Genomic DNA, 16,333 nt, shown 5'->3' with positions numbered 1-16,333 from the left:
ACAGCTTAACTTTTCCATCAGCCTTTTCTATAATTTAGAATTCTATAGTTTTCCCTATCAAAACTTTTAAATAATCTACTGTCCAAAAGGTTTGCCGTTTGGAAGTCCATAGACTTCCCAATACTTGTTCACACATATCCAACTATTTGTAATACAGCCATTAAGGCCTCATGCCCACACTACAGGCACAAAACAACTTCTCTCATCACCTCTCTTGAACAGTTAATCATTCTCTTTATCATCTGTTTCTTGCCTGAGTGGCAGAAGGCATCACCAAGATACGGAAAGGAAAAAACTGTAACACTACAGATTGAGTGTACAGGTCCTTTTCCTTATTACATTCCTCTGGAGTAACGCCCACGTACACATCCTTTTATCCTGTAATAATTTGTCAACAGAGATTTCTAAAAAGACACAGATGTATTTTGTTTCATTTAAACAGGACCCATTACCTTTAATTGAAAAAGAAAACCAGGAGTATCTGAGAGACTGTAAAATTACTGGTTGTAGACTGACAGGGAAGTTCATTTTGACTTCTAATCTCACTAGAGGGTCAGTGAAATGACAACTCCAAAAAAAAAAGGACTGCACAACAGAATTCTCTTGTTTTCTCAGTAAGTGCCCTAACTTGGCAGTTAGCTACCTAATTTGTTTTCTCAGTGCCTCTCCTTCTGGGTAGATAATACTCAGAAAAGAGGGGCTTTAGATATTTCTGAAAGTTAGATGTTTCCACTCTGCAGTCACATACTAACCGATTGTTAGAACACACTGCCCCATTTTAGAATGCGGTCATTATCAGAGGGTATTGAACCTTTTTCTCCTACTTCATGAACAGCTCTAGCCACTGAGGTTAAATACAGACCATTTACTCTGATCAAGGTTAAAAACTGAATGAATGATGCAATTTTCTTTCTTGAATTAAAGAGTTAAAATATCAAGTTCTGAGCAACATGTCAGAGTAAATTGTAAGTTACAGAATTTCATGTTTCCCGTTAGTTTTTCAATTTAAATAGCTTCCCAGTCAACATGCTGATTATTCTGTTTTTGAAGCAACTTAACTCTGAATCCATGGTTATATACCTACAGCAAAGCTGTGAATTCTGCTACAAGGGCCAAATACCTAAAGCTTAGTCTTAAGACTTCCTTAAGACTTGCTAGACCTGTCTTAGACTTCCTTAAACTAGGGACGTGAACCTTAGGAATTAATGACTGGCTTATGAATGAGTATACTTAATGACTATACGCAAACTTCAGAATTTTACAAAAGGAGCTGAATGTTATTACATGAGAGTACATTCCTTTCAGTCCATGGTTATACTAAAAGTAAACAGTTAAAAGTTAAAAGCTTTCCTCTTCCCCCAAATTATTACAACTGAAAGCCAAATTAATCCAGTAAAAAAATTAGTATTTTAAATACTTTGTAGTTCTTGTACTTTGGACTGAGTGCATGTATTCAGTCTCACTGCTATAAAGAACACAACCAGTACAATATAAATAATCTCATCATATCCTTAAAATCATGTAGATATTCAATTCAGTATTCTTTCTCTCATTTTCTTTTACTGAAACAAAACATATCCAATAAAATTGACTGTATCTCACGATCATACAAAACTATTCCAGAGAAAACACACATTTGAAAACTACACATATGGAGGTTTGAGCTATCCTTTTTATATTGCACCTTCAAATGCAAAGTTCACTACTATCAAAAAGGGAAGATACAAGGAAAAAAAAACCCCAAAAACATTTGCAAAAGTATTTTGTACTTTTAGAGAAGTGGTTTCTTCTTCCTGTTATTTTTAATCAGATACTGTTTTAACTAGCCTTCTCTATTGCAGTATGGGATGTAATAAGCTATTCTGGAGTACAGAACAGGACATAAATTTGTCCTTAACTTCTAGAAGTATTTTACTGATTACAGATACTTGGATATGTTTACTTCCAATTATGTTTTCTCAGCACGTTTGAACCTACAATATAAAAATTGCAGTATATGTCACTCCAAGCAACAATGCCTCCTGACCTCAGCATTCCTGGCCCTTCCCATCAAATTCTAAACTGATTCTTTCACAATTTTTACACGTACCACTGAACTATTTTTAGGGCAGCCCATTTGATACAGGTAAGCAGACATACAATCCTAAGGATATACCACCCTGTTTAGCTTGCATCGGCCTCTACAGCACCCTATTACGCTCACATGTGCTGAACAAATGCCTCTTAATATTCTTCCCTTTTGCTATAATTTCTCAACAAAAATCAAGAAACTCACACTGAAGTGTACATTTTCACTTGTCCACTAACATATCCGAGACCACAGAATGAAAACATTTTGTTCCCTTGCTGAGTATTTTCTGCATTCATTTAAAAAATAAACACTTCTTTCTCCTAAATGATTTCATAGAACCATAGAATCATTTAGGTTGGAAAAGACCTTTAAGATCAAATTCCAACCATTAACCCAGCACTTCCAAGACCACCACTAAACCATGTTCCTAAGCACCACAACTAAAGTCTTTTAAATACCTCCAGGGATGGTGATTCAACCACTTCCCTGGGCAGCCTGTTCCAATGCCTGATAACTCTTTTGGTGAAGACAGTTTTCCTAATATCCAGTCAAAACCTCCCCTGGCACATCTTGAGGCCGTTTCCTCTTGTCCTATTGCTTGGTAGTTGGGAGAAGAAACTGACCCTCACCTTGCTACAACCTCCTTTCAAGCAGCTGTAAAGAGCAATGAGGTCTCCCCTGAGCCTCCTCCTCTCCAGGCTAAACAGCCCCAGTTCCCTCAGCTGCTCCTCATCAGACTTGTGCTCCAGACCCTTCACCAGCTTCACTGCCCTTCTCTGGACAGGCTCCAGCACCTCAATGTCTTTCTCATCGTAAGGGGCCCAATTTGTCATGTTTTGAACTACTGATAGGTAGTAGTTGTGAATTACTAATAGGAAGTAAATGAATTAAAGGTATATAATAATAAATATATAGCAGGATTAAAAAACAAAAAACAAGTTCACCACAGAATAACGAGTATTGGGTGAAACTTCATGACAAACCTACTCAATAGCTAGAAGTAGTAGTCTTGCTCCCTGTTGACACTGTACCATTTTCTCTCTCAGCTCTCCCATACAGCATCATGCCTTCACTTACACCAGTACTAATCTGGCTGTCATCCACTGGCATGGTAACCTGATTTAATTCACTGACTCAGTCAAAACTGATTCCCTTTAAGGCCAGATCAGTTTTACAAAGTTGAATCAATTCAGGAAGTGGGAATACACAGTTGACAGAGGAAATACGCAGTAAGATTAGCTCAAATCATCCAGTGTAACTTTACCCTCAGTCCTGCTTCAAAGCATACTCAGTAGTAAAGCATCAATGCATACCAAAATCTTTGACATCATCTTCAGCATTCGGCTTAACTGTCTCTGGAACAGATAGCATACTTTTATCACTCACCCCAGGATATTTGTCATATTTGGAAAAAAAGTTGTGCAAAATCTGTAAACCAAAGACATAAGCTGTTACATTACATACCAGTAAGTGTTACTTTAATAGTAAAACATGCAACTCAGAACATTTACTGCAGTATCTGCATAATGCTGCATGCCTTAAAGTGAAAGGTAACATTTTCACAGGTACGCTTGAAAATAAATAAGCAGATAAACCCCATTTTCAATGCAAATCAGGTTCCATCCTACAGTTAAATTAAGGGCTGTAAATAGGTTCAGCAGCTAACTGCAAGTGAGCCTCTCAAAAAAAGGAACAAAAGAGACAGGAGGAAGCAGAAAGACTTTTTGCTCATTCTAACTTGTAATGGTTTAACTGTGAAGTTTCAGGTAGTTAAGAATCAAATGTAAATTTATAATTGAATCCTATTAGCATCTATCCTTGGTTTTCAGTCTGATTAATCACTCAGCTTTCATATATGCAGAGTAGAATTACAATTATGCAAGAACTCTCCCCAGTACTATAAAAGTAATACCCAATTTCAACTCTTGGTGTAGGGGTTGAACACAAGATGTTATTGCCAAATAACTCCCAAAACTTTGACATAAGAGGAAGAAAACCAAACAAACCCACAGGTAAGTAGCATATTGCAATTCTTAGGTTTGATTTCTCTTTGAGTTACTCACTTCTGCTGAATCCAAGTGGGGTTGTTTGGGTTTTTTTGTTGTTTGAGGGTGTTTGGTGGTTTTTGTTGTTGTTTTTTTTTTTAAGACAGCAAAAACATTCCTCAAAGGAGGTTATTTGTGAGAATAGTCTACAGCCAGGTTTTGCAAGTTTAGTTTTATGAGCAGTAAGTTTCAAAAATAGCTATATAGGACAGCCTAGAATGAAAATGACAGATTTTTTAATTCTTGGCTCAAGAAACGTAAACATGTAACTGAATAGCTTAAGTGAAATTAAAGGACAGCATAGCTCTTAAAGCTACTTACTATATCAGCTCTTTCATCCTGTTGCTTTGCTCCAGATATAGAATCATTCTCTCTAGCTTTAGAAGAAAGACACACAAGTAAATTCATTTGCTCCTAAAGAATTTGCTGAGCGTGTTCAAATATGGTTGTGTTTTGGGAGGGTTTCTGTTGGATTATTTTAAACGCAATTGAAATCCCTAAACAAAAAGCTACTGAAAACTAGCTAAAAGTTCTGCCATGTGAGACAAAGACAGGGTACAAAAGCAGCTTCATAACAGCACAAAACACCCTAAATCATAAGTTGTTTCTGCTGCGCAGTTAGACCAGTTACCACCCTGAGACCACCACCATTGCCATTCCACTTTCAAGCAGTTATTCATGGCACCACTCCCTGGTATTTTTCTGTCAAAGGACCTGGATGAGATCTTCAAGCCTTTGTCAGGAAATTCTGGGTTTTTTTTCATTTCCTCCCACAAGAGCAGTAATACCTTTCACCTACATTACAATAGGAGAAAGTGAACCCTATTTTTAAGATGCCTGAAGAAGTGTCTATTCAAATAACATTTCATAGACATGGCATCTAGATTCCATATAGTAACCAAATGACTCGCTCTTCCCTTTCACATGTGCCAGACAGCAGAGAGTGGGCATCACTACTATGAAATACCAGGCTCATCTAGGAAGTGGAAGAATGAGAGCTCAAACCACGGCTCATCTCCCAAAACAATAATCAGCTATGGGTACTTCCCCCAGCCTTTCTTTTCAGGTCACATCATTCCGAATCAACACACACCCAAAATGGCACAAACTCAATAGTCTTGTAAATAGTGCCACCCCTCCCTCCCAAGAGGTATTCTAGCATTCATTCTTAGTATCTTTTATATGCTTGCATGCTTTAGACAGTGACAGTTTAACATTAGGAAGAGCAGTGTCAGGAAATAAGCAGACATCCAGGTCTTCCCATTTTCTCAGGGTTTTTCATAAAGTCATACAGCCAAATTTCATTTTGCTTACCATATGCTAATGAAATCCCTTTTACAGCAATGCCTCCAGTCAAGGCTCGATATTTAGCATTGCTGTTAGTTACCAATTACACAGTTACCACCCACTCATTCTTGTTTACAGTTATGGTGGCACAGCTGTTTGTGCAGCTGCACAGTAAATAAGGTCCAAGAATTGCCCTGTCCTGGAAATGTGGTCTTCAACTGGACCAGTATCTCAGTCCCTCTCACTGCATCAGTGTGATGATAGGCACAGCGAGAGGGGTTGAAAATGCTGAAGCCAGCACTGCTTCCGGACAGTTTACTCAACAGGCTACCTTCTCAGACTTCATAAACAATCACATGACATAACCTAATAGTATCTAGTTTTGCAATACTGCAAAGCAATCATTATCTAATCCTCCTTCTATGCTTTGCTATGTTGTTGCTATATCTTTATTCCCTAATACATTATACAAAGGAAGAAAACCTTTGGAAAGCAATGACACAATTTCTTCCTTTCAGGGCTGCATTATATATAGACACCCACAAAGCTTCACTTTATAAGAGTTTTTTCCCTTTTTAATGAACAAAACCCCAACCAACCAAACAACAGTTCACACCAAGTGAACTTCCAGTGTGTCGAACCCAGAAGTTTTTAACCGTTAGCAACTGTTCATTTTCAGAAATACCTATTATGACTGTTGCACCAAGTGTAGGAGGTGTAGCTAAAGAACTTGACCAGGACATATCTGGATCCACTTCTGCTCCCAGGCTTTCAGAAATACATTTTGGAGTTCTGACCTAGGAATATATTTAACAAGTATTATTTATATGCAGAATTCTAAATGTACTACTCAGGGGGGAAAAAGGAAACAAAATACAAGAATAAAATACTCACCTCCAAAAGTTTTGGTGTGCAAAACAAGCTTCCATATGGTCCTAAAAAACATTATGTAATAAGGAAATTAAATAATTCCCAAGACATAAGGATTTATATCTACAGATGTCAAATATTTTGTAAAACCAAAAATTGAAAATACAAACCAGGCATGTTATTTCTCTGAGGTGTTCTATAAGTATTCCTTACAATAGCTGGACTGCAAAACGAAATCAAATATAAAAATATTAATTTCACTTCTCAATTTCTAAAATAATATACATAATATCTGAAATATTTACTTACTACCTCCATTGTTTTCTTTCTTTGCAACAACGGCTATTTCCCTGACTAAATAAAATAGATTTCTCCTAACCATCAGTCAGGATTTTAAACCTTACCATAAGTTTATGACAAACTGTAAAATACTTTTTTTTTTTTTTTAAATACATTAGTTTTCAGTGATGATTTGTCTGACACATAACAGATTTCAACATAACCATACATTTTTAAATAGCTATATGAAACTACAAAAATTGGCATAATTTATTTTAATTAGTTTAACTGTTCTTGTAAACAACATGAGTACTTTGATCAGATTTATCTGAAATATAATTTAAATGTAAAAGTCAAGGCTAGTAGTAAAAAACCCTCAGTAAATATTATAAATACTTTACAAATTACTACTTCAGAAGTACAGGACACATTGCACAGTATGTTGGGGATTTGGGAAGCTGAAATAATGTCAACAAATGCTATATGCCAGCTGTGAAGGAATAGAAAAATGGAAAAGAAGAAAGCCTGAAAGCAAGGAAGTTTTCAAAACTAGCTAGCATTTTATTTTCAACTCACTTAGCTACCTACAAGTATCATAAAAACATACTGGACATACAAGATTAGTCACTGCTCTGAAAAAATCTACCAGTCAAATAAGGTGGATTTAATGTTGCTTTTTTCTTCAGGTGCAGTTTAGTTTATGTTTGTGTTGACATATTTAGCATACCTAGCAGCAAGGCAGTTGCAGCAGGTACCAGGAGATTTTTCTTGATCTATTTCATTTTCTTGATCTATTTTTCTTCTTGTGATATCCGGGCTTAACAAATTCTCTTTGCCTACAATGCAGAATATAATAATCAACACAACTTTGCAAAACTACAGGTAACAGTTTCAATTTTGAAGTTTAAAGAAAAGCTTTAAAAAAAATTATGCAATGTCTGACCTTTAGTTTTTAGAAAAAAAACCAAAAAACAAAAAAACCCAACACTACTTATTTCTCTAGAGTTTTGAACACAATTCTATATCCAAACAATGCTAAACACATTTCAATTACATGGCCAAAAAAACCCTCATTATGTCACTTCATTCACTTAATACAGATGTGTTGCAGTCTATTTCCTTTATATTATTCAAGTCATTGAATGTTCCATTTCAGTTTTAATATACTATATTGTGCCTTTCTTGTCATTGCAGAAGCTATTCTTAGGAGAAACTCAATACATGCAAACGTGCGCTTGTACCAGCTTTCCCTCAAATTTACTTGAGACATACCCATCTTGATTTGAATAAGCAGTATAAAGGAAAAATTATTTATGGAACCGTTAGTGAAGGCACCGCCACTGGTGGCAGTAGCTATTTATGTACTATGCACGTCCAAGCAAAGAGAAAGAGCATGCCCACCAAAGCAGCAGAATGCTCTGAAGAGTGAGCCTCTCACACAAACAAGCAACTACTCAAAAGAATTCCTATGCAGATATTTCCAAACAACTTCTGTATCAGAAATTACACCTAGGTTTCTGCATTTCTCTCTGCTTCCGAGTTCCCAAATCCACATGCACAGCACAGCTGCAGCTCAGTACCATACCCTGGTGAAAACCATCAGCCTCCATCCACGCTCTTGTTTTCACAAGAAGAAAATCTAGATACACGAGCCAGTTGGGTCTAGCTAAGAAAACCAGGAGATCTCAGGCCAGCCACAGGTAAACTTTGGCAATAGCCATCTTCCCTTCCTTAGGGAGCATATACAAATGTCTGCATGCACAAACACAGAGCAAAAGTAAGCCATTTTGAAACGGAAGAATCATAAGGTTCCTCTGTTTGCAATTTATGCAACGCTACCAATAATTCACTAGGAACATAACACTGTAAAAGGCCAAATAGCTACATTTAGAAGAAAAACGCTCTCAGCTGAGAATAAGTTGAGCAGAAGTTCACTTTCTTAAGCAAACTTAAGAAAAACAAACCGGGTAACGCTATTCAATGGAAGCAATGTTGTAAAGTGTATTTGAACAGTCGCACAGTTCTGCACCTTTACAGACTTTGCTTTAGAATCTAAGAACAATTCTGGTAATAAAGGGAGTCCTATGTTTGTCTGTAACCCGTTTAGAAAAGCTTATTGTATTGTTAGCAGAGTACAGACATGGTAGATGTACAAATCTGATACTACCTTGCAGGTACATCAAAAAGGAGCAGTGTGACATGTACTTTCATGATGTACTTGAGACTTGGAAATCATTCCTTGTTTCCAAATGGAAAAGCGTAACTTCTTTCCATGACTTACAGTTTTACTAACTCAAAAGAGCTTAGTGCTTCTAGATCTTTCTAACAAAGATTAAGGAGTACCCTACAGACAGCTTCATGCTTCAGCATGATAAGGAACTTTTTTCTCTCTTGAAGGTTTTCACAGATTTTGCATAAAGCAAAAATCAGACTGCTAAAAAAAATCCACTCTGATTCTCAGTCAACGGGTTACACTAATAAGCTCATATCTCCATATATTAACAGTATTTAGAGTATAAGGACCATTACAATGTCTTTTCTGCGAGGAATATTACCAGTTCACTGCAAGGCTGAATTAATCATTAAGATCCATTCTGCATTTTTATAGGTGGTCCTCAGAAGCCTACTAAGATAATCTTTTTAGTCATACAATCTCTGCAGTAGCATTATCTATTCCATTAATAATCATCAGGTACAACACAACAGGTTTAAAAAAAAGTCTCTTGCTTCTGGAAAGCAAAAGCAGCCTTTAAGTAACACTTTAAAAAAAAAAATAAAAATCACTTACTTGCTCCTGTTTTTTTCTGATCCAGTTCTTTTCCAGGAGAAGAATAAGGTGGCAGTATTATATTTCGTTCTTTAAAAATCAGTGGAGTTGATGCCAGCTGACTGTAGGTAGGTTTTGCCCTTGGAGTTTTAAAAGATGTTGGATCAAGCCAGCCAAAGGGACCATCAAGTTCTCCCAACAATTTAGGCTCATATGGAGGTGCTTCTGCACTGAGCTCTTCAAACCAGTTGAGACTGATAGGCCCTAAGTCTATGAAGAAAAACATAAAGAAAAACAAATGAAAAAAGAAAAAAAGGATCCTCCATGCAGGATGTGGAAATACATTAGGCATTTAAATGCTAGCAGCAAAATCCCACTGATCATTCCATTGTCATACTTCTGTTTATTTTGTTTCTAGACAGCTTTGAACTCTTGATACCCGAGTATAAAATAATGCCTGCCCAAGTTCTCAGACCATTAACAAAACTAACCAAAGAGCAGATAAATATCCAGTTTGTTTACAATGAAAAATATACTTCCGACTTTTAGTTTATCTCTTGTTCTACTCAGACTACCAAGTTAAACAGGTTCCTTTTAATATCAACAAATGATACTACTACAGGTGCATCTGGCAAAAGACCAAACCCAGGCTGCATGTGGGTACATTAAGGAGGCCACAGCTAAAAAGCAAGTACCAAAAAAGTAACTGAGTACACATGATGAAAAAAAGCTACAAATAGAAATTTCAAGAAACATATACTAGCAAATACAGATTTGGGGCAAGAGGAGCAGCTAACCAGCTATGCTAATCGGCATAATGCTTTTCTATGGAATATACAGCAGATGTGTACAAAGTATTAATGTCAAGAAAATAAGCTTAATAAGAGTTATTTACTATAGAGAAGCTGTACCTGATTCACTGCAACGTGCCTTAAATATTTCAAAGAAAGTTGGTCTTTCCACAGGTTTGCAAGCCATTTTCTTTTCAGAACATTACTGGAACAGTTGCTGAAAAACCTGAGATAAAATAAGGAATTACTTCATACAGTGCTATTCTAATGTCACAGGGCTGCAAGTCTTCAGCCTGCTTTCCTGCATTTCTTGGTAGGTGTGTTGTAACCCAACCTATTCAGGTTTAGGACTCTGATGTATTTAAACACTGCCAACGATGAACTTGGTATGAAAACAACAGACAAGAAAAGCATAAGGAGTCGTATCAGAGACAATAAAAAACCTCAGTGAATACAGGTGAAAATCAAAATGGAACCAACAGAAGACTTTTGAGGTATTTTAAGCACAAATAAAAAAAAAAATCTACATTCCCTAATATATGTTAGAATAGAATGTATGCTATTACATACAAACTCCTACAACCATTATAACTTATGTGCCAAGAATTTGATTTAAAGTTGCTTTCAAGTGGAGCTGACATTGCCAGTTTCACAGTTCTATTAAAAAACAGGCATAAAGGAGACTTTCACAGAAACATCCCTGTTTATTTTGGTACATATCTTGTTTCCACAGTAAAATGTTTCCCACGAGATGGATGTTTTACACACGATGCCTTGCCAAAAAAAATGGTAAAGGCAGGCACTGAAAAAAAAAAAAACCAAACAAAAAAAAACAGATAAAGACTACCCTAAGCCAGAAAGCCAAGCAATTTAAAATTGCCTCAAAACTGCATTTTAAAAGGCGAAGCGACCCACGCACGCTGCTTCCCGCTAGAGAACGCTCCCGCCGGGCACCCACGCACACGCAGGGCCTGTGCAGCCGCCACCGGGTCACGGGCAGGTGCCTCAGAGACCGGGCCCCGTCCGCCGCGGCCCCCCAGCCAGGCTGTGAGGGAACAGGCGGCTGTGGGAGGGACCCCCCCAGCGGGGTTAAATCCCCAGAGGGCAGCAGGGACCCCCTACCACACATACCACGGCGAAGGGGCAGTTCCCGGGGCAGGGCCGAGCCACACGCGGGGCCCTTACCTCCCGCTGGCCCCTCAGGCGGCGCGGCGGCCGCAGCATCGCCTCAGGCGGTAGGGGTGTGTGTGGGGGGGGCACGGCCCCACCGCACAGCGCGCTCCCGCCGCCACCCCGTTCAAAGTTTGGCGCCAAGGCACCGGGAGCGCCCGCCGTTCCCGCCTTCCTCCGCCTCCGACGTCACGGGAAGGAGGCGGGGCTGGGGCGGGCAGCAGCGGGCGGAGGGGGCAGGGCTCTCGCGATAGGGAAGGAGAGTATCGCGAGGCGTGGGGCAGCCGCTGGTCTTTATTTGTCGGTGGGAAATGGGGCGTCGCATCCAGGGTGGGCGGGCGCCGTGTTCGTATTAGCGCTGAGGTGCCGGGCAAAGGCTGCCGGGGCCTCACCGCGGGCTGCGGGCGGCGCCCCCGCCTGCCTTTGTGGGCCCTGCCACATGAAGCGGTTATCGTTGTTGACGTTATAACAAAGAGACTATTATTATCCTCTACATACACGTATGTTCCCTTTTAGGCTCCTGAGAAATTCTTAGCCTCAGCAATGACTCCAAAGGAACTCCAGCTTGGGTGGAAAATGCTTCCTATCATCCATTGAGTTAAGACATCATTTATTTTAGCCAGATGTTCATCTGCCCTTGAAGGGGGTTTCTTCCTACCATTCCATACCACTCCTTACTTTACACGGTTCTATCACCTGCTTACTCACCCGTCACCTCCTTTGCCATCTCATCATGTTACAGATTTGCTGACAGTTAGAATTCATCAACTTTATTTGATTTTATAAAATCGCTTTAATAGAAATATAGAGGAATAAGAAATATATTTTAATGAAACTAGTAGTTGCACAACAAAAGCTGCTATGAAATCCTCTGTACAGCCCTGTACCAAGGCCAAGAACTGAGAGCAACCAAATGAAGCAACTCGTAGTTACCTGCCAAGAAAGCGTGAACTTTAATTATTGATATAAAGAAACTGTATGGAATAGGGACAATAAGTTAAGTGTAAATATATTACTCAAAGAATGAAGGTATAGTAATTAGGTCATGTAACCATAGTTTGAAAGAAATAATTAATGAAATAACTAATGAAAGGAGGAGTCTGTTTCTCTAACTTTCTCTAACAAGGGGCCTGTTTATAAGTTATCTAGAGGGAGCGACTAAAAGAAACAGAAGAAACAGATGGTCGACAAGGACATAAATTAGCTCAGACCGATAAGAACACTGCAAACTTGCAAGACCATCGCATACCAGGCAAAAGGTGAAAAGTACCCCATGAGGAAGACCTACAGCCTTCCTTCCAAAGACCACTGCCCACATCCCGGAGATCCCTGCCCACAATTCTTGGAAGAATTTGCACAAGCGCGAAGGATTGATAAGCTAATTAACATACGAAGCGAGAGTATGTTAGTGATTTTCGGGAAATACTATGTTTATGCATGAATACTTAATGAATATGTATGGATAAGTTCTATATGAAGTGTATGATTTTGAAGCCTGGTGTGCATTGATCGTGAGAGGACTCACTCATGCACCCGGCCGTCAATAAAGAAGTGTCTGCTTATCTACAACACATTGGTGGTGGGAAATTTTTCATTCTGAGATTTCGGTAACAATCATACAACAGTTTTTACATGTCCCTCCTCCTTCATACAGACTTCTAATCCTGCAGGCTCTGGGAAGCTGCAGTAACTGCTCCTTCCCAAAGCACTTTCGAGGAAAACAAACTGTTGTTTTAAATGATTGCATGTAGCTTCCAATTTAATCCCCATTCCCCTCCCAATGCACCCTAACAATTTACTCCTGCTGCTGCCACACTGCAGTCCTAAATTTTAACTGTCATCTCTATACCCTGTTTTGCTTTGGGCTGATGCTGACAGTGCTTTGAAAACCCAAACATAATGTGGAGCCTTGAGCCATCTTTCGTTTAGCTATGATGGATGGACGGATGTGTGTTTCCTGAACCTTAACCTCCTTCTGTTCCATAAAAATTTTCTTACTGATTTATTTCAGGCACCTGAAAGGATGTTTCTCAAATACACTGTGGATTTTTAGAGACATCATCCCTACCAGCTCTTCTCTAGCCCCTGTCTTGTTGGCCCACTGAATTTTATAATGCAGTGCTTTTATAAAGGTGGTGAGGAGTCAGGCAAAGAGATTATTTCACATCACAGCAGGTCTAGGGATTTGGGGATTCTGCAGTCTCTGAAGACCCCTTTATACAGTTTCAATGATTTGATTATATGATTTTTAACTATATTACCTTAGAATTGAACTAAAGTGATGTAATTATGGAAGAACAACTATTAGTCTAATATGTAAGTGCTTGTAAAATCGCTAAAATTTTATTACACAAGTATTAAGCCACTTTTCCTGGTTTAACTGTTTTCCCTCCAGAGTGTTGTACAAACTGAAGTATATTCCATCTTTTCCTAAACCAATCCAGTTGATAGGAAAACCTGCATGTGGACAATCCTCAAGTAACAGAAGCAATAGGGATGCTTAGACATTTTAATACGAATAAAGACTTCTTTTCAGAGACTTAATTGCCTGCGTTCTTTGCTCAGTTGTCTGTGGGGTGTCCAGTTTATCTAGGCTTTGTTAGTTTCCCAACCCCCCATTTCCTTCTTTTAAGACCATGAACAGAAGGTGTTGTGGGCAAGCAGGCCTCTCCTCACTCTGAAAGCCACCGTTGTCCCAGCTATGGCTGAATTAGATCTATTCATCTTTACAGGGTCTTGCAGAGGCGTGCTGCTTTTTGAGCACCAATTACTTCTCAGGGCTTACACAGCTCTATCAAGACTGTCACTGATTTACAGCTACATGAACTGAGGCTTTATCCATCCCTGGATTTGTTATTGGAGCTTGTAGCCCTGTGGCTGCATTTCCTACCTGAAATGGCAGGCGAAGGCCTTGATGAGCAGCGACAGTCGGCGCTTTGCACAGCTGCAGGCCAGCTCGGTGCAGGCCCTGACCTTCTGCAAAGATCTTAATGAGGGAAGGAAGGGAAATCCTGTACGTGATGGCCAGAGCAGGGGCTTCTTGCTCTTCGTGTCAGGGCTTCCTACACCTCCTGCTTGGAAACACATTAACCCCCGCCTCAGCTCAGCCCCCAGGACAAGCTCTGGGAGCAGGGCTGGGGGCAGGCCTGCCTGCAGTCCTCCCTTTGCAATCAACCCTCCAGCTGCCCCAGCTAGCCCCACTAGGCTGGGGCCAATTTCCTCATCGATTAGCAACAATTAGCAGCAGCTCTCCAGATAAGAATAAAGCAGCCTGGGGAGGCAACTGGGGCTGACTTTTCTGTAGCTGTGATCATGGAGGGCTTTGTCTATCCCCGCTTTGGCATGTACCAGAGCTTCAGGGGTAACCTCACGCCAAGCCACAGCAGGGACCTAATGGGGAAACAGCCCAACTGGAAGCAGACCAAAAGCAGTGGCATTAGCCCCTTCCTCGGGGCACCCCTCAGCCCGCTCCCCTCTGACTGCCTGGGCAGCTACCGACAGGCCCAGCTCCAGGCCCTGCTGTCACAGGTGAGCCCTGAGCTGCACCGGGCTGACACCAAGGAGGTGGGTGTGCAGGTAAACCTGCAGGCTGATGCTGCCGTGCAGTGCTCGCTGGAGCTGCACACGCTGCCCGTCAGCTGCCCCCACGGCCCTGCTGCCCTCTGCGCCCCAGGGTGCCTTGCCCTCTACTCACCCTTGCGGGACGGCTGCCTCTTCACACTGCCTGAGGCTGCCAGGCCCCAGGAGAAGGGAGAGTCATCTGAAAAGACCCCTGAGGAGCAGAAGGTGAAGGATGGTGGCAGGGAGCAGCAGGTGGGCCAAGCAGCGGCTGCTGTGCCGAGGGAGAAGGCAGCGGAGGTGCCAGGGGAGGAGGCCGTGGCCCCCAGACGACAGACTGCCTTCCAGGTGCGTGACCCTGGGGCTGGGGCCCACCCAGGGCAGGAGGGGTGGGGGGTGAACCACAAAGCCAGCCCAGGGAATATCCTTCCTGGTGTAAGGAGGGAGCTGGGCCAGGTGCTCCTGTGGTGCTGGAGGCTGCTCAGTGAACTTTCTCTCGGCAGTTTCTGGAGCAGAAGTATGGCTATTTCCACTGTAAAGACTGCAAGACCAGATGGGAGAGTGCCTACGTGTGGTGCATTTCTGGAAGCAACAAGGTAGTTGGCAAGTAATTTATTGCTCCTGAGATTAAGAATGGCACCAAATCTGCCACAAATCAAGATGTTTTGGCACAAATTTAGGTACCTGTACTGAACACCCCAAGTAAGTCTCTGTAGTAACTGAGAACTTGCTTTTTTCAGGTATACTTCAAGCAGCTCTGTCGCAGATGCCAAAAGGGCTTCAATCCCTATCGAGTGGAAGCAATCCAGTGCCAGGTAAGTTGCTTTTCTATATCCTGGTAAGACCGCTGGAGTTTGTCATATACTCTAATAGTTTACAGTTGCTGAATTCAATACTGACTTTGTGGAAGAGAACTTGCTTTCATCAAAGTACTGGGAAGTGTTATTTGGGAAAGGTGCAACAAGCTAGGATTCTCCTGCTCATGGCTCTACATGAATGGTTCTCTGTTCATGCAGTGTTATGCCTAGCTACAAGTAGTAGGGTATGGTTTTGTGCTTCTAGGTGAGAAGGCTCTTTCAGCTTAACTCCACAGGGTTTTTACCACAAAAGCTCTTTCAAGTGCATCAGCCCAAATGTGTTGCTGTGATTAAGGAAAACTAAATGTCAGTTTAACATGAAGTGTGAGCACCTTTGATCGACTACTAATAAAATGTCTTTTTTCTAAAGACCTGTTCAAAGACTCGTTGTTCCTGCCCTTGGAAGAAAAGACATGTTGATATCAAGAAGCCTCATCGCCAAGAGCTCTGTGGCCGTTGCAAAGGCAAGAGGCTGTCCTGTGGCAACACTTACAGCTTCAAATACATTGTCTGATCACTGTGCCCTCTTCTGTTCGTGCGTTGCACTCTGTCAATCTCTTGCAATGTTTTGACTTTAGGCTTTTGACCTGGCATTGGATAATGGATAAAGACTTTTGTATTATTTATAGAATATATAA

At 40.7% G+C, this 16,333-nt stretch overlaps 2 protein-coding genes across 2 annotated transcripts in view; one reads left to right on the top strand and one right to left on the bottom strand.

The window, feature by feature from the left end:
* The window catches only part of BRCA2 (BRCA2 DNA repair associated), a 41,123-nt gene extending 29,573 nt beyond the window's left edge, over window positions 1–11,550 (bottom strand). The window contains exons 1-9 of the mRNA XM_037377559.1: window positions 11,296–11,550; window positions 10,231–10,336; window positions 9,341–9,589; window positions 7,280–7,388; window positions 6,444–6,496; window positions 6,298–6,338; window positions 6,089–6,200; window positions 4,438–4,493; window positions 3,385–3,499 (exon numbers count right to left, since the gene is read on the bottom strand). Coding sequence (XP_037233456.1) covers window positions 3,385–3,499; window positions 4,438–4,493; window positions 6,089–6,200; window positions 6,298–6,338; window positions 6,444–6,496; window positions 7,280–7,388; window positions 9,341–9,589; window positions 10,231–10,297 — 802 coding nt within the window. The 5' untranslated portion in view covers window positions 10,298–10,336; window positions 11,296–11,550. The remainder of the gene's footprint in view (window positions 1–3,384; window positions 3,500–4,437; window positions 4,494–6,088; window positions 6,201–6,297; window positions 6,339–6,443; window positions 6,497–7,279; window positions 7,389–9,340; window positions 9,590–10,230; window positions 10,337–11,295) is intronic.
* A 3,014-nt stretch (window positions 11,551–14,564) lies between these two features.
* ZAR1L (zygote arrest 1 like) lies at window positions 14,565–16,333 on the top strand. The gene is made up of 4 exons (XM_037378465.1): window positions 14,565–15,186; window positions 15,342–15,434; window positions 15,579–15,653; window positions 16,066–16,333. Exons 1-4 carry the CDS (start codon window positions 14,593–14,595, stop codon window positions 16,207–16,209), a joined length of 906 nt encoding a protein of 301 aa, XP_037234362.1. The 5' UTR covers window positions 14,565–14,592; the 3' UTR covers window positions 16,210–16,333.

The sequence above is a fragment of the Falco rusticolus genome, chromosome 2 (genome assembly GCF_015220075.1).
Source record: "Falco rusticolus isolate bFalRus1 chromosome 2, bFalRus1.pri, whole genome shotgun sequence".
Lineage (NCBI taxonomy): Eukaryota > Metazoa > Chordata > Aves > Falconiformes > Falconidae > Falco > Falco rusticolus.
Note: the sequence above shows the minus strand (reverse complement) of the source record. Positions and strands in the feature narration are given on the sequence as shown.